The 23,291-nt window shown below is 47.1% G+C and overlaps 1 protein-coding gene across 1 annotated transcript; it reads left to right on the forward strand.

The window, feature by feature from the left end:
* Positions 1-12,480: 12,480 nt before the first annotated feature.
* Positions 12,481-15,555, forward strand: LOC136493573 (WEB family protein At5g16730, chloroplastic-like). The gene is made up of 3 exons (XM_066489671.1): positions 12,481-12,883; positions 13,034-13,286; positions 13,392-15,555. The coding sequence occupies exons 1-3, from the start codon at positions 12,864-12,866 to the stop codon at positions 15,405-15,407; spliced, it is 2,289 nt and encodes a 762-aa protein (XP_066345768.1). The 5' UTR covers positions 12,481-12,863; the 3' UTR covers positions 15,408-15,555.
* Positions 15,556-23,291: the final 7,736 nt, after the last annotated feature.

Here is a 23,291-nt window from a genome sequence, read left to right on the forward strand (position 1 = left end):
TCTTCATGTTATGAAGGATGGTGATGATGCTTGCATATTTCTTTTGTGGTAGCACAGAGATGATCTTCCTTATGATGTCCGCATCATCTAGCTTTGTTAATCCTGTTGAATGAAGCTCATTGATAATTAGATTCAAATGAGAATACATATCATGAATGAGCTCATCATCATTCATCGTAAAGCAATCATAATTTTGTTTAGCTAGACAATGTTTTTGCTCACGGACATTAGATGTGCCGTCATGGAGCTCTTGAAGTTTTAACCAAATTTCATGTACCGTATTTAAAGTGAATACTTGGTTAAACACATCGATGCTAAATGATTCAAATAAGCAATTCTTAGCTCTAGTATTGAAATGCATTTCCTTTTCTTCACTCTTTGTGGGTTTATCAGGATTCTTAATGGGTTTCATCCCATCACGAGTGACTCTCCAAACACCCAAATCAACCGCCTCAAAGTGACAACCCATTATAGCTTTATAATAGAGGAAGTTAGTGTCGTCAAAGTGTGGAGGCCTAGAGGTATCCATCCCAACCACTCTAAATAGCGTTGGCTCAACGGCGATTAAGCCAAAAGTCCAAATTGAGCCAACCGGCTCTGATACCACTTGTAGGGGACCGTGATGCCTAAGAGGGGGGTGAATTAGGCAACTTAAAATTCTACTTCTAAACTATGGCCTCTTTTTCTAACCTTAGAAAACCTATGCAAAAGATAAACTATCTAAATATGCAACTACGGTTTTGCTAATGTGTTGCTATCTCTACCGCAAAAGGAGTAATACAATCAATGTAAATGCGGAAGCTAAAGAGTAAGGTAGAAATATACAAACTCCCATCGATGACTCTAGTATTTTTACCGAGGTATCGAGAAGCACGCAAGCTTTCTCCTAGTCCTCATTAGAGCCCCTCGTAAGGAATCCCTTGTAAGGGCCAAGCTCCCGGTTGGGTAACTCTATGGATAGCCTCAGGCCTTTCCCATGCACAAGTGGGTCTTCGACGTGCCTTCTGGCAAGCCTCTCTCGGATGCTCCTCGCCATCTCCACTATCTAGCTTCTGGCCAAAACGTTGCGGGCCTTGTTCCCTTCGGTACACGGTGGCGGCCACACCACAAACGCAGTTGGTGTGATCTCGTAAGACTACAAGCCCCTCTAATGTATAACAATGGTGCGCGCAAGAACTGAATGGTAAGAGGTATGCAAACCTCACTAAACACTAGGCCTAAACCTAGAGCAAGCGTATAAGCGGTGGTCTAATCAACCTAAGCACTTCGCAATGCTAATCACCTAATGAATCACTAAGCACTATGCAAGTGGAGATCATTAAAATGGTGTATCAACACCCTTCATATGTTTCCTTAGCTCCACACACCACAAATGGCTGGTTGGGGGTCTATTTATAAGCCCCACTGAGAAACTAGCCATTGAGGATGAAATCCCGCTTTTCTGCTACTGATCGGACGCTGATCATGTCTTGATCGGACACATCCGATCGTCCTGACTGTTAGAGCCACGATCAACTAATCGGACACTACCAACGTCCGATCACATGCCACCAGACGTGTCCGGTCGTAGTTTTGTCGCTCTGGAATCTCTCTATACTCGACCGAACTCTGCTGTCCTACGTCCAATAGATTTGCCACCAGCGTCTGGTCTAGCGTTCGATCACTGCTGCTGCCGAGCCTCTTGATTGGGGCATCCAATCACTGTGCTACCAGCGTCTGGTCACTTTTGTGAGCTCGTTTCTTTACGATCTTACTACGGCTTGGTTCTTATCTTCATGCTTGGACTTTGCTTGATATCTTGGGTCTTCGCTTGTGCTTTGAAGGTCTTGCTTATGGTGTTCATCATCGGATCACCACGTCGCCTTCGTCCAAGTTACGTCTTGCATCCTATTGAACTATAAAACAATCACTTGCAAATTCATTAGTCCAATTTAGTTGTGTTGATCATCAAACACCAAAATCTAAAGTAAATGGGACATTAGTCCATTTTCCTTATAGAGCCCACATCCACAACTGGAGCAGGTACACGCATCCACTAAGTGAGCCGAGGACAAAGTCCGACGACATGCCTCGCAAAGCTACCGGTAAAGAAAACCCAACACTGCAGAGCCCCAACTGTACTGACATGCTTGGTCCCAGTCACTGAGGCAGTGGACCCACATCAATGACGTAGTGTCTCATTTAGCGTCGGGGAAGAGAACGTAGGCAAACAGGTGTAGGATCCATGCCCTGTAGTAGAACCCAACTGTCTCCTCATCTATCTCCTCGGGGCACTATGCGAACTCTTGCCGAAGCCAGGAGATTACAACTCTAGAAGTGTGAGCCCCTTGCTCACCAACCTCATGCCTAAGGAAAGCCTTTACTCGTGCTCTCCAACCTTCTGACCTGCACTGCCCAATCATTGTGTTGCCGTGAATCCTCAGACCTAGCATCTTCTGACAGACCTAGAGCATGACTGTCATCTCTCCGAAAGGCAAGTGAAAGTTATGAGTCTCCAGCCACCACCTACATTTTAGACAAAGCAAGATTACATGTCAAAAAGGCAAGCACATGAACAAATGGCCATGAATGGAGGCAATGATTGAAGATAATACCTATCAACCAATGTAGTTATAGCCACTGAGTTGAACTTGGGCAACCCACGATGAACCTGAAAAGAGATGACATCTAGGCCAGTTATTTGTAGGAAAGGAGTGTACCTGTTGTTGTACTGCATGTCTAAGAACCCATTGTGGGTTCTAGGACGAAGAAGCGGAAGGTCCTGCATGGAATAAAACATAGTCTCCTGTTACTTCACGAACACATGTATGTTCACAAAAAAATTGAACAAAACATATAAATTATTACCTGCCCCTCTGCTATGAGACATCCTCGGTGGGTCTCCTCATACGTCCGGTCGAACAGGTGAAATTGCGCCATCCTACAAAAAAGTCAATGAAATAGAAATTCAATATACAATGGAACATAAACTTAGAAATGTACAAGTAATTGACACAATTACAAGCATAAATTGAGACATGCATAATTAATTGAATGAATATGACAAGTATGAAATAATGAAAACAACCAATAGTCACACCTCACTAATCTGCCAATGGCAAGTGCGTGAATTGTGGCCTAGTCTACCACACTTGCCGCGCTCGTATTGCTTGGGGTTAGTAAGAAATGGGGTTCCTCTCCCACGCCTCGTTCTTCTGAGTATCTAATCCATAACCATCTTATGCCTCATCCTCTTCCTTGATCCACGCTTATTCCAACAGTAAGCTAGATCCGCAATGTACCTTGGCCCATCATATGGAGGCCACTCTCTAGGGTCTCGAAAAGGCACAAAGCGGGGGCTCCATGTGTGCACAAGCGTGTTGACACTGAACTCGTGAGGTATCCTGCTCTCGATATTATAGTTGTGATGCCTAGCTACCATCACCAAATGAGAACATAGAAAGTGGTACTACCTTGGTTTACTACAAGTGCATGTAAAATCTTGAAGGATTACCACATGCATCCTCGACTCTTGGACCTCACCGTCGGACGTTGTGCCGCCCCTATGCTTGACCTGATAAGTCCCTATAGCGTGGTCAAAATATGTAACCTCATGTGTGCCAGCCCTTTCATTTGCCTTCTCTAGCTGTGCCTTTGGTTTCGAAGCCCATATCTCTCCATCACTCCACAACTTCAATGCATGAGCGTGTCTATCGTTGAACCAAGCAACAAGCTTGTAGAAGGTGAATTGAACGATTGCATTCATGGGCATACCATGTATCCCTAATAGCAACTTATTGAATAACTCTACCATATTGCTGCACTGAAACTCGTACCACCATCCACCGGCGTCGTGAGCTCTTGTCCATTTCTCTAAATCCCTCATCAAACCTGTGAGCCATTGTCTACCTTCTGCATTTGATGCAGTTTTGACCTGCTCCAACTTTTTCTGAAAGTACTTATCCTTAAGCTGTCGAGCAGCCTCCTAGAACAGATCAAAGTTATCCTTCACACCATCCTTTCGGAGTAGATTCTCGGCAAGGTGCCGAGTACACCAACGATGGTGCAAAGGTGCATACCCCTCTATCTGCTCTCTCACATCATTAAGTATTCCCTGGTGCCTATCAAATATGATGCCAACCTCCCTACCAGGCCCAACCACATGTATTCGGACTAGCCTCAAGAACCATCCCCAACTGTCATTGTTCTCTTTCTCAACCAAAGCAAATGCCAAAGGAACCAACTTGTTGTTCGCGTCACAGGATATGGCTATAAGAAGTGTGCCCTGGTATTAGCCAATCAAGAATGTACCATCAATGGAGAAGATGGGATGACAATGCCAAAAGGCCTCAACACACTGAGGGAAGCACCAGAAAGCACGGAAGAATATATGCCTTCCATCCTTCCATGTATTTGGTTTTGGGATGTACTCATAATACATGCCTGCATTCGCCGCTTTAATTGCATTGAAAAGTACTGGCAGCTGCTCATACCCATCCTCCCAGTCCCCATATATCATCTTCCACGCTCGCTGCTTAGCCCTCCAAGCTTTACCATAAGTTATCACATAACCTCCATATAACGTCTCAACAGTCCTAATAAGTGTCCTAACCTTCATGTTGTTTCCATCAACCGCTTGGCAATGAAGATAGATGTCAATTGCCAATGCTTCAATGTCAGCACATGGTCAGCGCAATTGTGTGGCCCAATAACTTTTGTGATCTTCCACTTTCTGGTGACCCTTTGCTTCCTTGCACAAACGCTCCATGAGCAGCGTTCCTTGTCACACACAACTATGTAATGGCGCTCCGCATATGAGTGCAAGATCTTGTAAGGTCTCTTTCGTATCACTGCAAACGCCTGCAACCACCTCTTTAATGCAGGGAGGTCCTTGAATACCCTCCCATTCTCAATTACCATGTTAGGACCGGCCTCAGGAGCTTCTAGTTGCTCATCATTACGTCCTTCTGCACATGCCTGATCGGAATGAGTAAGATCGCTGAACTCGTGAACTCTTGGATCACGGCGGCCGGGAAAGATACGCCTCAGCATCTCAACATCACTCTCTGTCAGCTCTCCAACAGGACGATCATCATTAGAATCAAGAGCCCTTGTCATCTCATATGACTCGAATCATTCATAATTTCAACACTATTGAAGCCACGAAATCCATCTCCACAGAGCACTTGCGCAGCAACAGTGGGCACATCCACATTGTTAGGAATATCTACTTCAACATAAGTAGAAAATGAGGAAAGAATGAAAAATTGGATATAAGGAATGGGGTAAGCTCCCAATAACCATGCGGATAAAACACTTACTCAGATGATTCTGTGTCAAAGGAATCTCATGAGGAGGATCTGCCACAACATCATGAGTCTGACAAGCATCTCCAACTAGCATATTGGGGGCAGATTGAGCATCGGGAACCGTAGGTGCAACCTCCACATCCATACCAGGTTCTAGGACGGGAGGGTCGAAGTGTGCCTGCTGACCCATTGATGGGAAAAAAACCATGAGGGATGGGATCAACTAACACCCGATGCACAACCACGTCCAAACTTTGGAACTGGCACTTCATAGCCGATCTCACATAGTTCTCACACTGGTCTGCACACCCAATTAGGATCATCTTCCTAAGGATGTTGGGAGGAAAACCTAGGTGAAGTACACCCTCCACTGCGATGCCATCATCATCAGCAGCTCCATGGCAATGTAGCTCCTCTCGTGCCCATGCAACCAACTCACTAAACGATGGCTTCTCAATGAATAACACAGACACGCTTTGCATCTCAACAAACTCAACATATACATAGCGATCTCTTTCCACGGTGCCTCCATGATATATGCTCACTAGATTATCCATCTAGTAGTTCAAACAAAAATTAAAATACAGTTCATTTAGTCTAAAGTAGCTGCTATATAGTGCCTCTCTAATAGATACTAAGCAACCACACCCTAAATAACTATGTCACTAACTATCTAACTATATTTATCTTACTCACTAAATCAACTAGCTATCTAATAACTATATCTATGTACCTATGTCACTAGCTATCTAACTATATCTATCTCACTAACTAAATCAACTACCTACATCATGTCATTTACTAGAAACTACCAAATAATCAAAGTAGCACTACATTTCAAGCTAACTAAGTTCCTACATTGCATATTTAAATTTTTTTACATATCCAAGTCAATACAACGATGCGACGTGGACGTGGAGGATGGGATCGACAGCGAGGTCATGGCATGCTGGGAGCAGGGGCCGTGTTGCGGCTGAGGTCACCAGAGGGAGCGCCTATGCGCGCGGCGGACGCGGCGAGCCGGGACAGACGAGGCGGCGCGGGCCGGGAGGGGCGGCGCGCGGCGGGCGTGGGACGACCGGCTCTCCGCGCGGCGAGGTGGCACGAGCGGGCTGGGGGCCGCGGGCGGCCGACACGGTGGGGGCGGGCGCAGGCGCGGTGGGCACCGCTGGCACGGGCGAGGGCGCGGGGGCTAGCGCGGGCGGCCGGGGCTACGCGCGGCGGCGGCGATGCGGCAGCGCTGGTTCGGGTAGCGGTAGAGAGAGAAAGAGAGAAAGAAAGGGAAGGTCTATGCGTAAGACATGGCTTGGCGCCAATAACCACGGCGTCAAGTTTGGTGCTAGGATCTACGGCGCCAAGCTGCCTGCCAAGTTACTGCCACGTCTGCGTCGAGCCCAAGACCTAGGCGCTAAAATCTATGGTGCCGAGACGTGTAAGCTCGGCACCACCAACGATTACACCGAGCTAAGACTCCAGATTTTGAAATCATACCTCTAAAGACATATTTGTAAAAAAATTTTAAAAAAAAGAGAGCTAAAAACAAAAAAAAAATCGGCCCTCTCTCACCCCAATTTTTTATTTCATTCCTCATTCTTTTCCGCCCATTCTGTCGATGGGCCTATTCCGCCTCGATCTGTCGACCATGCTGCCTTTCCTGCCGAATTCGCGGCCCCCTGCACGCAGCCCAGCACCACCCTTTTCTTTATCCTTTTTATATTTGCGAGATACTAGAACAAGAACTCATCATAAACACATGGTCCGAGCCAAGATGCCTTTGCACATGCCGAGTTGGAGTCGCACGATACTTTATTAGCGGAGACTTTACAAACATTCTGTTATCTATCTGCAGGGATCAAAACTCATATCGTTATATATATACTCCCTCAGTCTCAAAAATAGAGTCACTACAAGAATCGTGTTGTTCAAATTTTCTCAATTTTAACTAAGTTGATAGAAAATACGTACAACATTTATATCTTTAAATGAGTTTATTATAAAAATATATTCGACGATCTACCTAATGATACTAATTATGTATTATAAATATTAATATTTTGTTAAATATATTTAGTTAAAGTTAAAAGTTGACTTTTTATAAAGCGGAAATAACTCTCTCTCTCTTTTTATAGAGGGGGTATGCATTTGTCTACAGCGTGGGATGATTCATGATTGCAATGCACGGGCGCCGTCCTGTCCAAAGTCAATTCGCGGCTGACCAGGGGGCATCCACCGTGCGTGCTGAGCGCCTGCGCGCGCCGACCGCCGGCGCCCACATGGGCGACGCCCGCCCGACGGAGACCATCCAACAGAAGCACGCCCTATATGCTGCTGCGTACTGTACGGGCGCGCGTTCGGTGGCGTGGTGCGCATCACGTCGTCGTCCCATGCGGATGCAGCAGGAAGCAGAACCACAGCTGGAACGGAGTGGAGTGTGGACGGACGACGTCGGCCGGTTTCTTGGTGGAGTTTCGGCGTCAGGAGGGAGAGAGAGGTTTTGCCTGTCTCTGACTGTACTCCAACGGTTCCACCTGCCAGCGGTTACTGTTGTTCAGTGCACGAGGACTTCTACATCTATCTGCGTGCCATTTTTTCTGCGCCTGCCTGTGCCTGCGGATCAAGGCGGAGCGCAACCAGGCCAACCATTGCCAGATCGGGGTTGTGGTTGTGAGCTGGAGGGAAGATAAAAAAACATTGAGATCCATGTTTCGTGCTCCTCGGTTCCAAAATAAATGTAATTTTAGGACACACAAACCAATGTTAAGTGTAAAATTATAAAAATGTCTTGTCTTTTTGTGACGAGTGGGTGGTAGGTTTTTGGCTATTTTGTGTGTGGGGTGGGGTGGGGTGGGGGGGGGGGGTTTGTATGTGAACGAGAAGCATCCGGACATTTACCGTGTTCGACTCGGCTTATCTTAGCTTGTTTCAATTTATTCTCTCTCATAGAACATTATTGAATCAACCAAAACCAACCGGAACAAACTAGTACACAGTAGTCTTGTGTACCAGTCGAACGAGCTAACTGTCTTCGGCCTATTCGTATGGCTGTGGCTTGTCGTAAACGATCGTAAATTTCTAGCCGGAACAGTATTTCTCTCTCACATAAACCAGCCAGCAGTACTTCTTCACGAACCAGCAATGATACGAACCAGCCAACTGAACAGGCTGCTTGTCTTTTATGGCAGGTGAGTCAAAGTAGTAATTTTTGTGGGACAATTTTCAAACTCTGGAGTTGCAATTATTCTGATACGGGGGTATTTCAGTTGGGGCTTGCTGCTCACTCTATGGTTTTGCGACTGTTTTTATGGCTTTGGCTGTTCTCCCTGCCGTGTACGAGAGTCAATGATTCCACCATCAAGTTACTGTTTTTATGCCAACGAGAGTCAATGATTCCACCATCAAGTTACTGACGTTAAGGCATTGAAGAAATATATTTGGACATCAAAATCGACAAATGAAGTAAATGAAAATTGGGCACTGTCAACCAATATCGGCCTGACTAGATTCCCAAACTGATCTGACCGGTTTATCTGTGTTCCATTTGGCAACACAGTTAAGCCCCATGAAAATCGACTAGGCAGCTTTCCGGAACCGGCCAGGCCAATTGTCAGAACTGGACAGGCCGGTTTTACTATTCTAAGTCCGGTTTATTTCCAAGATTTTAATCAATTTTTGCCTATGGGAAACTCCAAGATTGTGTCTAGACATGTTTCCTAGTGTGATAAGACAACTCTCTCAGTATATATGAAAGGATCATGGCCGATTAAAGAATCCAACTTGAAACCATCAAAAAACACATCTACTACGTTTTTTACCCTAACTTTTCCACCACCTGGTGTTGGTCATGTCCTTCGATAAGATTTGGCAGCATTTTTAGGTGGTCTTGCCAATCTTAGAGCAACCTCCCTCCCCGTCGGGTCTTCCTAAGAGGTGTTCAGAGTATACCAAGCGAAGAACGAGCTGACTTGCTAGTCAATCTCACCGTTCTACCATATTCTTGTTGGGTGATAGATTGTGTGCGACCTCATACGTGCTAGTCCTGCTAGTGTATGACCCAATTCGGCGTTAACAAGTATATCTAACCTATGCATTAGTGCATCCCCAATGGCGTTAAAAGAGTTAACTTATAGAATATTTTATTTAATAAAAAGAAATGAGAATGTCAACTAGCTCTTTATAAAGAGATAAGCTCATACATTTTTGTATGTATGTTTACACATTTTTTTATACTAGCATGTTAAGTTATTCTATTTTATTTTTTTAAGATCATATAAGCTAACGAGTTGTTTTTTAAGACCGAGAGGAATGCTTGTGTTCCTCTTTCCTCACAGGAAAGGACTACATTGACGTCTCATCCTCTAGGTGCCCAAGGCGCGACTGTTCTCCCACCCAAGTCCCAACACCATAAGTGCATCCTATAGGGCTCATATTTTGATCACAAAATAAAAGCTGGTTCCTTGAATATATTTTTTATAAGAAAAACTCTTTCCATAGTAACGTTTTTGGAAATTTGTGATGCCTAGAACCGCAGCATTTTGGAGGTACTGACACTAAGGTATACTTTCCCCATGCTTAGAGTTGGCAGTAATTCAGGTTGGTTTTCAGAGACGAGATGGAAACAGGGAAATAGCCACACACTCTAGTCCCATCTCTAGTTTGATAATAATATAATATAAGGTCGATGCTACTAGATTCGTTATGAAAAATATATTACATAAATTTTGTTCACAATCTAATAGAAATTCGATACACCTGCTTATGTTGTGAACTGCTTATATTCATTGTTTTTTTCTCGAATACGTAAAAAAAATTGTGCGTCATTCTAATTAAGAAGATGAATTTAAGCATACAAACGATGCACTGTGACGAGTTTATATTCATTGTTAGATTAGAAGGGCTATCGTTAGTTGACTAAGTTCATTATGATAGAATATAAGCATGTAGAATTGATCTTTCGATTTTGGATGGGTGCTCATATCTTCAAAATTTTACTTTCAATATGTAATGGTGTTACCTTTCAAAAAGAAATGTGTAATGATGTTTTTTTTTCAGTGATAGATATACTCATTGACACTAAGGGCACTCACAACGTAGAAACCATGTAGCAGTTTCTATGTCACACACTGTCTGACTGGTTTGATGTGAAAGAAAAATATTATTTAAGCCAGATACAATCCAGCCGAAACGATGTTGTCCGGTGCAGACCCGATCATTCATTGCTCCTGTCTCCCATTCTCCTACTGCAACATCGCTGGGATAGCCGCGCGAGGTCTGCTGGGCGAGGCTGCATGAGGTCCCGTGCGGGCGGCGGTGCAGGGCGACGGCATGCGCAAGGTCGGGGCGGCGGCCTGGGGTGAAGCCGCGCGCATGCTACCAGGGAGGGATTATTTTGGATTGGATTAATCGGGAAGCAAATGCAAAGCAGCAGCACCACAGGCGTACGCATGTCAGCTTTTGACGGATCAAGTCTTTCGATTCGATCTGAGGGGCGGACGGCTCCATCTCCACCTCCACTTTGCCGATGGGAGACGACGGCGGCCTGCGAGCGCGCGCGTGCAGGAGAGCTGCGGTGCTGGGCAAGCGGCCGCGCACGATCTGGACGACGGCCTACGAGCGAGCGTGCAGGAGTTCGCGACAGGGGGCGCCAGGGAAGAGACGGGCGCACGGGATCTCGACAGCGCGTGCGGGAGCGTTCCAGGGACATCGGTAGGCGTGAAGACGTCGAGTCTATGACTCTGTTTCTTGAGTTTTGCTTTAATAAATACATTGTCACGTCAGTAAAATATAATAAATAGAAGAGTAACAAATGATCGTAGAAATCACGATAGACAGTCTGTTCGGTTAGCTGGTTCGAATCGTTGTTGATTTGTGAAGAAATACTGTTGGTTGGTTTATGTGAGAGAAAAATACTGTTCTGACTGAAAATTTACGATAGTTTACGACAAGCCACAGTCAAACAAACAGGCTGAGAGTCTACATTAAAAATGTCTTAAAAAGTCTATGTGTGTTTGGCGTAGCTCTCGATAGCTCCGGCTCCTTCTCTTTAGATGCACTGTGACGGAGCCGGTCGAAGCACCGAATACCCGGCTCCTTGGCTCCTCTCTGGTGGCAGCCGGAGCCGGAGCCTATTTCAGGCAGCCCACGATGAAGCACAGGGGATGCACAGAGCCGGAGCCGCAAAGAGCTGCACCAAACTGCACCCTATATATGATAACTTTAATAAGCTTAAGACTAGTTTAGAGTTTGAGTGTATTAAAAAAAGATTACTAGTACAGTAGCAGTAGTATTCTTTTGTCCTGCCTCAGTTGCCTAGATCTTAAAAAACTGGCTCTCGCCGTTTCGCGGAGTATGTATAGAGAAGTGTGTGTGTTTAAAGGACCGAGGTGTTAGCCTGCCACGGCCATTTTTGACCACTCAGTCCCACACCAACGCCAACTTCCGAGGTTGAATTTGCTCGTACTACGAAAATCATGCTGCTGTAAACTACTCGCCGGAACGAACTGTAAACTACTCCAGGTAATCATCGATGACCCGGCCGGGCTCGTTCGTTCCTTGAGCGCCACGAGTTTCCAGGAGAACCCGAGGAGCAAGACGACACACCGACCTGGGAAAGCCTCGCCGATGCGAGCCGCCGAGCGGTTTTAAAACAGACAGCCAACCGGATCGTTGCACTGACCGACCGACGATTGAACATACTCCTAGTATGTGTCCAAGTATCAGGGTCCGGGTCAGGGACAGGGCGCGATGAAACCATGCGTGTCAAATAAACTCGCGACAGATCTTTCTCTTCTTCCTCGAAAACAACAGGGAATCAGGGTCCGGGTCAGGGACCACCATGCTGCTTCCTTCATCATTATGGAAAAACTAACACGACAAGGAAAGGGGAAAAAAAAGAATCGGCAAAGGATTGCGTCTGCTTCCGTAGGATAGATAGATAGATAGAGAGCGAGAGATTCTCGCCAAAAAAACAAAAAAGATAGAGAGATGGACGCAGCGAGACTGCGAGAGTGACGTGATACTGATACCACAGCCGCAGCCCGCAAGCCCGTAAACGTGTAATAACCAGTGAAAGAAACGACAAGAAAAGACGAATTCCATTCCAACCCACCCGTTCCGTTCCGTCTCCCTGGACACCACCAGCCCAGCATGCATGGCTGTCCTGTCCGGTGACCCGGCCACTCCGCCTGCGTCCCGCTCTCCCTCTCCCTCTCCCTCTCCCTCTCCCTCTCTGTCCTCCAATAAAAACCTGCGAGGAAAATGTGAAGACCCACGCGACCCAACAGCAGACCCACAGGGATGATCGGAGGCGGTGTCTTCTAGTTCTAGCCGCAACGCAACCGCAGGCCCGCAGCCGCACCGCTCCGCCCGCGCCCGTCCATCTTCTTCTCCAACTAGTGGCAGCGCGGCCGCAACCGCTCACCCACCACTCCTACCCCCAAATTTCTCCGCATTCGTAGCGCTCCACCTCCCTGCCTGCCCGTTAGAGAGCGACGCCGACGCACCAAAGGGACGAGACGAGAGAGAGGAGGCCAAGCCAAGCAGCAGCAGCGGCAGAGACAGACAGACGCAGGCGCCGCAATGCAGGGCTCCAAGACCAAGTAAGCGTCCGTCCATCACACCCCTCCTGTGCTGGTTCTTGATCACTGCGACTCCGCCCGCGCGAGGCGGATCCCCGCCGCGGCCAGCGGCGGTGGATCCTTCATCCGTTCGTCATCTGACGGTGGTTCCGTTTCTTGGTTGGAGAGCAGATCTGGCTCGGCGGAGGCGAAGAGCAACGGCAAGCCGAAGCCGGACAAGGAGAAGAAGGGCGGCGGCGGCGGCGGCGGCACGCCGCCAACCCCCAAGGACAGCAGGCCGCGGAAGCCGGCTGTGCCCAAGGCGAGCGCCGCCGGCCATGGCACGCCGCGCTCAGCCGACAAGTCCCCCGGCTCGGGGTCGGCCGACCGCAAGGCGCCCACGCCCAAGGCCGCCGCCGCCTCCCGCCTCGCCACGCCTCCGGAGGTATGGCAATCCGCGACGACTACCGTACCACCACCGCCTGCGGTTTGCGGGCGCGGAAACCCGCGTGCTTTTTCGCGGAATTCAGACTTGTTTTGATGGTTTCAGAAGCAAGGGGGGAAGCCCACGAAGCCGTCGCAGGAGCAGCAGCAGGCGGCCAAGCCTGCTCAGGAGCTGCAGGCGCAGCTCGCCGCGGTCCGAGAAGACCTCGTCAAGGCCAAGGAGCAGTTGGTGGAGAACGAGAAGGAAAAGGGCAGAGTCCTTGCGGAGCTGGAGCGTGCCAAGAAGGCGGCTGATGAGGCCAATGCCAAGCTGCAGGAGGCGCAGGGGACTGATAAACTCCCTGCCGGCGAGTCGGAGCAGGCAAACATGCACGGCCAGCAGGAGGCTGATGCTGCTGCGCTGCGGTCGACAGTGGAGCAGCTTGAGAAGGCCAGGTATGAGCTGGCCGACGCACTCGATGCAAAGAACGAAGCTCTGAGCCAGGTAGATGAGGCCGTTAGGGCTTCTGAGGTGAAGGCTCTGGAAGTTAAGCTCCTCACTGCAGAGGTTAAGCGCCTGAAAGAGCTGGTTGATTCCAAGCTGGATGGCAGAGGGAAGAAGACTGCAGAGAGGATTCAGAATCTTGAAGCAGAGAACTCTGCATTAAAGCTCAAGCTTGAGAAAGCAAAGGCTGCTGAAGAGAAGGCAATTCAATTGGAGCGCATGGTTAATGAACTTAAGAGTGATGCTGATGATGCTAGGAAGTCTGGTTCCAAGTCAGAGCAGTTAGCTGATGAATGGCAGAAGAAGGCAGAGCTGCTCGAGGCCAGGTTGGAAGAGGCTGATCAGTCTAATATTTTGAAGGGTGAGTCTTTGAATTCAGCAATGGAAGAATTGGATTCAACAAGTAGTTTGCTTCGTGATAGAGAATCTGAAGTTGCTGTTCTTCAGGACAAAGTCAGGTTCTTGGATGATGAGCTGGCAAAGCTCAAGAGTGATATTGATGTTTCGGGCCAACGGACCAATGCTGCAGAGAAAGAGGCAGCGGATCTATGGACAGAGGTTGAAGGGCTTAGGTTGAAGCTCCGTACAGCAGAAGAAGAGAAAATTGAGGCTCTGAACAGTGATAAATATGCTAGCTCAGAAATAGAGACCTTGAATGAACAGAAGAACCAGCTGGCTGACGAGCTTGAAGCTACCAAAGATGAGCTTGAGAAAGTCAAGAAGGCAATGGAGGGTCTGGCCTCAGCCTTACAGGAAATGTCAGCTGAATCCAGAGAGGCGCAAGAGAAGTACCTTCTCAAACAAGATGAGATTGAGCGTGCTCAGGCACAGGTAGAGGAGCTTAGCTTGAGTCTGAAGAATACTAAGGAGAACTATGAGCTAATGCTTGATGAAGCAAACTATGAGAAGGTTTGCCTTACGAAATCAGTTGAAAGGCTAGAATCTGAAGCTAAGGGTGCGCATGAGGAATGGCAGTCCAAAGAGCTAAGTTTTGTCAACTCTATTAAGAATTCAGAAGAAGAGATAGGTGCTATCAGAGTTCAGATGAACAGGACCTTGGAGGTTGTTAAGGAGAAAGAAAATGAAAACACTGAGTTGCAGGAGAAGCTGCAGCAGCTTGAGTCTCAGCTGATGGAAGCTAACAGAATCAGGGAGCAAGCCAACGCCGAAACTATCCAATGGAAGGAGAAGGTATTGGACCAAGAGAATGAATTGCAGAACATAAAACAGGAAAATGACGACCTGCAGGCAAAGGAATCAGCTGCTTCTCAGAAGATTAAGGAACTCTCCTCCCAGTTTGCAAATACAAAAGATGGCACGACAAATGGTAACGCCAAGGAAGGAGATAATGAGAAGGGGGACACTGAAGATGAGGATGAACCTGTTGTGGTAGTTTCCAAAATGTGGGAGAACAGCAAGTTTGCTGACTATGATTCATCTAAGGAGAAGGAGAATGATGGTGACTCACAGGTTGATTTGGAATCAAACAAGGGGGATGCAGGTCTTGACAGCAATGGGTTGCACTCAGCTAAGGATAACAGTGGCAGGACATCACCAACTAAACAGCACCAGCAGCATAAGAAGAAGCCTTTGCTGAAGAGATTCGGTGGTTTGCTGAAGAAGAAAAGCGAAAATTAGCATAAAACCATCTGATGATATTCTTTGTTCTATCCTTTGTGACATATTTCTTTGACTAGCCATCTAGTTCCTGAGTCTTCCCCCATGTTATGGTAAATCAAATGATGGATGCTTCAAAGAATACATAATGTCGACTGTATTTACATAATTGCATCCGCTGAGTTCATGCCTTACATTGTTGTATGTTTGATTGGTGATCATTCGTATGCCAGCTCTTGTAATTGTTCATTATATGCTTTGTAAATGTTGCTGTCTGTGAAATTCAGATTTTCTAATCAGTCATACTACCTCGGTCCGAATTTTTTACAATTTAGCCCTTTTTTGAAAGTTTCTCACAAATAGACCCCTGACAGAAAGAATTTAGAAAATGGACCCTTAGCTCGGCGCCATCATCTCTGGCGTCGAGCTCTTGGGCACGCTGGATGACCTGGCAAGGAGCTCGGCACCGTAGATCTTGGCGCCGAGCTCGGCGCCAACGTGAATGGCGCCGAGCCTTTAATACCTATTGGGCCCGCGCCTTTCCTCTCTTCTTCTCCCTCTCTCGCCCTAGGATAGCCGAGCTCCGCCACCCGCGCCCACGCAGCGCCACCGCGCCCGCGCCCCGAGGCCGTCCCGCGCCGCGCGCCCAGCGGACGGCCCGCACCCCTTGGCCACGCCGCCCCCCCCCCGCCCCCCTCCCCCGCCCCGCGCCACGCGCCTCGGCGTGCAGGAGCGTCGCGCCCCGTGGCTGCGTCGCCCCCTACGCCGCGCCACTTCTGCTGCCCTCCACCGCCGGCCTCGCCCCGCCTTGCCGCCATCCAGCGCCGGCGTGCCTCCCGCGCCCGTCGAGCCGGACTCGCCGCGCGGAGCCCCGGGCATCCCGCGCCCGCCGCGCGCCACCGCCGACCCCCGCCACCTGCAGCGGCCGGTCGTGGCACCGCCGGTCCGTATCATCGGCCTGACCCAAGCCTATCGTCCGCTGCGATTCCGTCGACGTCCGCGGAGCAGTCATTGAAAAGGTAAAAATTATGAATTTGCAATGTACCTACTTAGTTGGCATTTGTTATTTACTAGTTAATGTGATGACTCAGGTAGTTGATTTAGTTAGTGATCTAGTGAGATATATATGTAGATAGATAGTAACATAGATACATAGGTTCATAGATATAGTTAGATAGCTACTTAGATACGTAGTTACATATTTAGTTAACTACATATGATCTAGCTATTTAGTGATTACACTGTATATATACGTAGTTATTATCTTGATTACTTAGTTTGTAGCTAGAAAGTACTTGTTAGGTACTATCTATCGTCTAATTTTGACTAAAGGACATGTGTTTCGTTACGTGTTTGAACTAGATGGACAACCGAGTGACCATATATCATGGAGGCACCGTTGAAAGCGATCGCTATGGATATGTTGAGTTTCTTGATATGCAAAGCGTGCCTGTGCTATTCAATGATAGGTCTTCATTTAGTGAGATGGTTGCAAAGGCTCGGGAGGAGCTACACTGCCTTGGAGATGATGACATTGCAGTTGATGGTGTACTGCACCTAGGTTCTTCTCCGAACATCTTTAGGCGAATGATCTCAATTGGTTGTGCGGATCAGTGGGAGAACTATGTGAGATCGGCTATGAAGAGCCAGCTGTAATGTATGGACGTGGTTGTGTGTCGGATGTTAGTTGATCCCATCCGTCATGGGTTTACCCCAGCAATGGATCATCAGGCACACATCAACCCTCCCATTCCAAAACCTTACCTACATGTGTAGATTGCACCTACAGTTCCCGATGCTCAATCTACCCCCAATGCGGTATTTATAGATCGTTGTCAGACTTATGTTTCCATGGCAGATCCTCCTTATGAGATCCCTTTGACACAGAATCATCCGAGTAAGTGTCTTAACCGCATGGTTTTTGGGAGCTTACTCCGTTCCTTAAATCTATTTCTTTCATTCTTTCCTCATTTCTGTACTGATGTTGCAGGAGACATTCCTGAGAATGTGGATGTGCCCCCTGTTGCTGCGCAAGTGCACTTTGGAGATGGATTCTGTGGCTCCAATAGTGTTAAAATTATGCATGATTTGGAGCCATATGAGATGGCTAGGGCTCTTGATTCTGATGATGATCGCTCTATTAGAGAGCTGACAGAGAGTGATGTTGAGATGATGAGGCATATCTTTCCCGACCGCCGTGATCCTAGAGTTCACGAGTTTAGCGATCTTGCTCATTCCGATCAGGCATTTGCAGAAGGACGTGATGATGAGCTCCTAGAAGCTCTTGAGGCCGGTCCTAACATGGTAATTGAAAATGGGAGGGTGTTCAATGACCTCCCTGCTTTGAAGAGGTGGTTGCAGGCTTTTACAGTGATACGAAAGAGGCCTTACAGGGTATTGCATTCATATGCGGAGCGTCGTTACACAGTTGTGTGTGACAAGGAATGCTGCCCATGGAGGGTTTGTGCAAGGAAGCAACATGTAACCGGAAAATCGAAGATCACAAAAGTTGTCGGGCCACACAATTGTGCTGACCATAAGCTGACACTGAGGCATCGACAGTTGACATCTACCCTCATTGCCAAGCGGTTGATGGGAATTTTGCAGAGAGAACCCAACATGAAGGTGAGGACAATTATCAGGACCGTTGAGGCGTTGTATGGAGGATATGTGATAACTTATGGTAAAGCATGGAGGGCTAAGCAGCGAGCGTGGAAGATGATATATGGGGACTAGGAGGATGGGTATGAGTAGCTGCCAGTTCTTTTCAATGCAATCAAAGTGGTGAATCCAGGAATGCATTATGAGTACATCCCAAAACCTAATACATGGAAGGATGGGAGGCAGATATTTTTTCGTGCCTTCTGGTGCTTTTCCTTAGTGTGTCGAGGCCTTTAGGCACTGTCGTCACATCTTCTCCATTGATAGTTGGGGATGGTTCTTGATGTGAACAACAAGTTGGTTCCTTTGACGTTTGCTTTGGTTGAGAAGGAGAACAATGACAGTTGGGGATGGTTCTTGAGGCTAGTCTGGATACACGTGGTTGGGCCTAGCAGGGAGGTTGGCGTCATATCTGATAGGCATCAAGGCATACTTAATGTCGTGCGAGAGCAGATAGAGGGGTATGCACCTTTGCACCATCGTTGGTTTACTCGGCACCTTGCCGAGAATCTACTCCGGAAGGATGGTGTCAAGGGTAACTTTGATCTGTTCTAGAAGGCTGCTCAACAGCTTGAGGACAAGTACTTTAAGGAAAAGTTGGAGCAGGTCAGAACCGCATCAAATGCAGAAGACAGACAATGGCTCACAGGTTTGATGAGGGATTTGGAGAAATGGATGAGAGCCCACGACGCCGGTGGATGGAGGTATGAGTTTCAGTGCAACAACATGGCAGAGTCATTCAATAAGTTGCTATTGGGGATACGTGGTATGCCCGTGAATGCAATCGTTCAATTCACCTTCTATAAGCTTGTTCCCTGGTTCAACAATAGACACGCCCATGCATTGCAGTTGCGGAGTGATGGAGAGATATAAGCTCCGAAACCAAAGGCACACCTAGAGAAGGCAAAAGAAAGGGTTGACACACATGAGGTTGCTGCTTTGACCACGCCACAAGGACTTATCAGGTCGAGCATAGGGGCGGTACAACGTCCGACGGTGAGGTCCGAGAGTCGAGGATACATGTGGTTGTCCTCCAAGATTTCAAGTGCACTTATGGTAAACCAAGGCAGTACCACTTTCTATGTTCTTATTTAGTGGCAGCAGCTAGGCATCGCAACTATAATATCGAGAGGAGGATACCTCACGAGTTCAGTGTTGACACGCTTGTGCACATATGGAGCCCCTACTTTGTGCCTTTTTGGGACCCTAGAGAGTGGCCTCCATATGATGGGCCGAAGTACATTGCGGATCCATCTTACCATTGGAACAAGCATGGATCAAGGTAGAGGACGAGGCATAGGATGGTTATGGATCAGATACCCGGAAGAACGAGGCATGGGAGAGGAACTCCATTTGTTACTGACCCTGAGCAGTACGAGTGCGGCAAGTGCGGTAGACTTGGCCACAATTCACAAAGTTGCCATTGGCAGATTAGTTAGGTGCGACTATTGGTTCATTTTATTATTTTATATTTGTCGTCTTCATTTAATTAATTATGCATGTCTCTTTTTGTGCTTGTATTTGTGTCAATTACTTATACATTTGTAAGTTCATGTTTCATTGTATATTGAAATTCTAATTCATTCACTTTTTTTGTAGGATGGAGCAATTCCACCTGCTCGACCCGACATACGAGGCGACCCACCGAGGACGTCTCATAGCGCTGGGGTAGGTAATAATCTATAAGTTTTGTTCAAAATTTGGTGAACGTACATGTGTTCGTGAAGTAATAGGAGACTATGTTTTATTCGATGTAGGACCTTCCGCTCCTTCATCCTAGAACCCACAGTGGGTTCTTGGACATGCGGTACGATGACAGGTACACTCCTTTCCTGCAAAGAGCTGGCCTAGATGTCATCTTTTTTAGGTTCGTCGTGGGTTGTCCAAGTTCAACTCAACGGCCATAACTGCGCTAGTTGACAGGTATTAAATTGAATCATTACCTCCATTCATGGCCATTTGTTTATGCGATTGACTTTTTGACAATTAATATTGCTTTGTCCTAAATATAGGTGGCGGCTAGAGACTCATAGCTTCCACCTACCTTTAGGGGAGATGACAGTCATGCTCTAAGACTGTCAAAAGATGTTAGGCCTAAGGATTCACGGCAATCTAGTCACCAGGCAGTGCAGGTCAGAGGGCTAGAGAGCACGAGTGGAGGCCTTCCTTGGGCGTGAGCTTGGTGAGCAAGTGGCTCGCACTTCTAGAGTTCCCATCTCCTGGCTACGGGAAGAGTTCGCACAGTGCCCCGAGGAGGCAGATGAGGAGACAGTTGGGTACTACTGCAGGGTGTGGATCTTACACCTATTTGCATGCGTTCTCTTCCCTGACGTCACGGGTGACAGTGCGTCCTAGATGTGGATCCACTGCCTCAGTGACTAGGACCTGGTGGGTCACTACAGCTAGGGCTCTGTAGTCTTGTGTTTTCTATATCGGTAGCTGTGCGAGGGGTGTCGTCGGTCTTCGTCAAACCCGTCACTTGGTGGATGCGTGTACCTATTACAGCTGTGGATGTGGGCTCATCTTCCAGTTGGCCGTCCTGAGGTTCTGGATCATCGTGAGTGGTTTCAAGGTCAGCCTCCAAGACGGCAGCCGACATGGGCATACCTTTGGGACCAGGCCAGGGTTTCATACACGAGGTTAGACCAGGCGTACATTGAGTTCACCAACGAGCAAGACACGCTGACGGCGTCTAGTGTAAGTAAATTTTATTTCCCATGCTAGTTTGAAAAGGATTAGTATACCATCTAACATCTTGTTTGGGCATGTTGTAGGTGGAGTGGGAGTCGTACGGTGGAGAGGACACACTTCCTTTTCAGCTGAGCAATGTTTGTGGGGCCGACGATGACTTCTATAGGATGAGGTGCCCTCTAATCTGCTTCTATGTTGTTGAGTACCATCTGCCAGATAGGGTTGTACGCCAATTTGGAGTGAGACAGCTTTGGCCTACGGCTCTGTTCTCGACTAGGGTTGACTTACACAAGTAAGTGTTTTGATATTTTAAATGTCTCATGATGATGGTTCATTTCTATTAATATGGTGACATGTACATGGATTCAAGTAACGATGACATATGTGCAGGTTGGATCATCAGAGGAACAAGAAGATTTTTGACTGGGAGAGACACCACCAGTACTTCATTGAGGAATGGGAGGAGATGCACGACAACATGGACGACAACAATGAGCCACACATGAACCGTGAGTTCAGGCGGTACCAAGCTTGGTACCAGCGTGCGACACAGTGTAGGCTGAGGCTACAGTGGACCGAAGCTAACTACGCCGACATCGAGTCCTCCGACGATGAAGACACGGCCTGGGACCAGTCGACTTGTACAGGAAGGCAGGTGGAGGCAAGACCGATCTTGGATAGAGTGGTAAGCCAATTGTCTTATTTTTGTATGTTAAATTGCATAATAATACATTAGGCGTTCTTGGACCGACATTAGGAGTTATCTATTGTAGTTAATGCAACCTTCGAGCCGTATAACCCTTATAATACGTTAGATTCTTGTACAAAAGAAAACAAAATCTATTGCTATCTGTTCAGAAGTATTATTATTGAGAACTTTGTTGCAGGGCAATACACTCAAATGCTCAGTTGAAGAGATCGAGCGCGTTCGGTCGAGAGTCAATGACAACTACATACTTGGCTTCCTAGATGTAAGATTAAAAATATTATTTCAAACATATCATTAATACGTTAGATTCTTTCAGTTAACATAATTTTGTACAACAGAGGCTGTCACGTCGTCTACGCCGTGCGGCTGGTCATTATGGTTGTAGGACAGACATGACGCAAGATGTATACGTTCCTTCTGCGGGCAGAGGAGGCTTGGGTTCCTCTAGGCAAGCAGCTACAGGGGACGGGGATGAGGACGAGGAAGACGACGACGATGACATGGACAAGAGGCACGAGGAGCTTGGCCCCTCTCAGCTCCATGATGCTCCCTTGACTCATCCTACACCGCCTCTAGGCACTAGACGACGCCGTCTGCATGACCCTTACACTCCAGGTACGAGCGCTCTCAGTCACAAGGATAAGGGCAAGAATAGGAGGCAGTGAGGGATGTGGTAGTTGTTAGTATGCACTATTATAGATTTTGTATTTACTTTTCTATAACTATTTAGGACTGTATGGATATTGTGGACTATTTAGGACTAGCGCAGGACATATTATGTTGGTTGTGATGTTCGTTGTGGTTGCATTTTGCTCCTTGGATGATTAAATGTTTGGAATATATAATGATGTCTCTGTTTGTAACTATAGATGCTCCTAAAACAAGGGAAACTCTTGTGAATTTTTTCCGTGAAACAATAATCCAAATAACAGTGAATGATCCAAATAACAGTGAATGTAGTACACTAGATTAACTATAAATTTATTAGAAAGTGTATAATCCAAACGTATCGTACATACGCTTTGTAGATGAATCTAGGGTTACCAAGCAACAGTGAATGATTCTATGCTTTTCAGATAATAAAAATAGACTTTTTAGATACAGGGACAACAACGAATTTATCACATCACTGACATAGTACTGGTATGCAAGGAAGCACAACTCCACTCTATCTCCACCATCCATCTTATTATTGTTTGATCCAAGGGCTTAGGTGAAGAGGCACATGGATCGCTGACATGGCACACTGAGAGGCCTCCATTCCTCCTCTCAACCTATAAATAACCACTCACTTCCTCTCATTCACACACACACAAGGAAGAAGAACACTCCTCAGCATTTTCTTTTGTTGCGGTACCAATGTCTGGAGGGTCAGTCCAGAGGGAGAGGAAAGGGGAAGGGAACTACCTAGGGGTGGGAGGGTCCTCTTGGTCCTGATTTCTTTGATGAAGCTCTTTATGAGAGGTTCTCAGTTGAGAGCAAAAGTGATTTCACCAAAGAGGCACCACTAAGAGGATACGATGAAAGTAAAGAAGAGTGGCCAAAATGCATGCATGGTGAGGACTGCCTAGTGCAGATGTTCACCGAGGGAATAGATGGAGGTCAGTCGTTTCTTCAAATGCCCGTGAGCATGGGTAATTGCTATTACTTTTTGTTGCTTCAATATGCTTCTCTTGTATATAACTTACACGACATACTTATTGTAGTCTTCCTTGGCCGAAGAAAACTATGGGTTTAGTAGGTGGGTCGATCCTCGACATATTTATCCGCATACGGAGTACATCTACTACCTACAGGACCGTATCTTTGATCTAGAAAGGGAAGTTAGCAGCGGTTACAAGGAC

Source organism: Miscanthus floridulus, chromosome 11 (genome assembly GCF_019320115.1).
Source record: "Miscanthus floridulus cultivar M001 chromosome 11, ASM1932011v1, whole genome shotgun sequence".
NCBI lineage: Eukaryota > Viridiplantae > Streptophyta > Magnoliopsida > Poales > Poaceae > Miscanthus > Miscanthus floridulus.

Bases quoted from the DNA above. Each gene is read 5' to 3' on its own strand.
- LOC136493573 (XM_066489671.1), top strand. From the start codon at position 12,864: ATGCAGGGCTCCAAGACCAA. The intron at 12,884-13,033 runs GTAAGCGTCCGT...GTTGGAGAGCAG, and splicing joins ATGCAGGGCTCCAAGACCAA to ATCTGGCTCGGCGGAGGCGA. The intron at 13,287-13,391 runs GTATGGCAATCC...TGATGGTTTCAG, and splicing joins GCCTCGCCACGCCTCCGGAG to AAGCAAGGGGGGAAGCCCAC.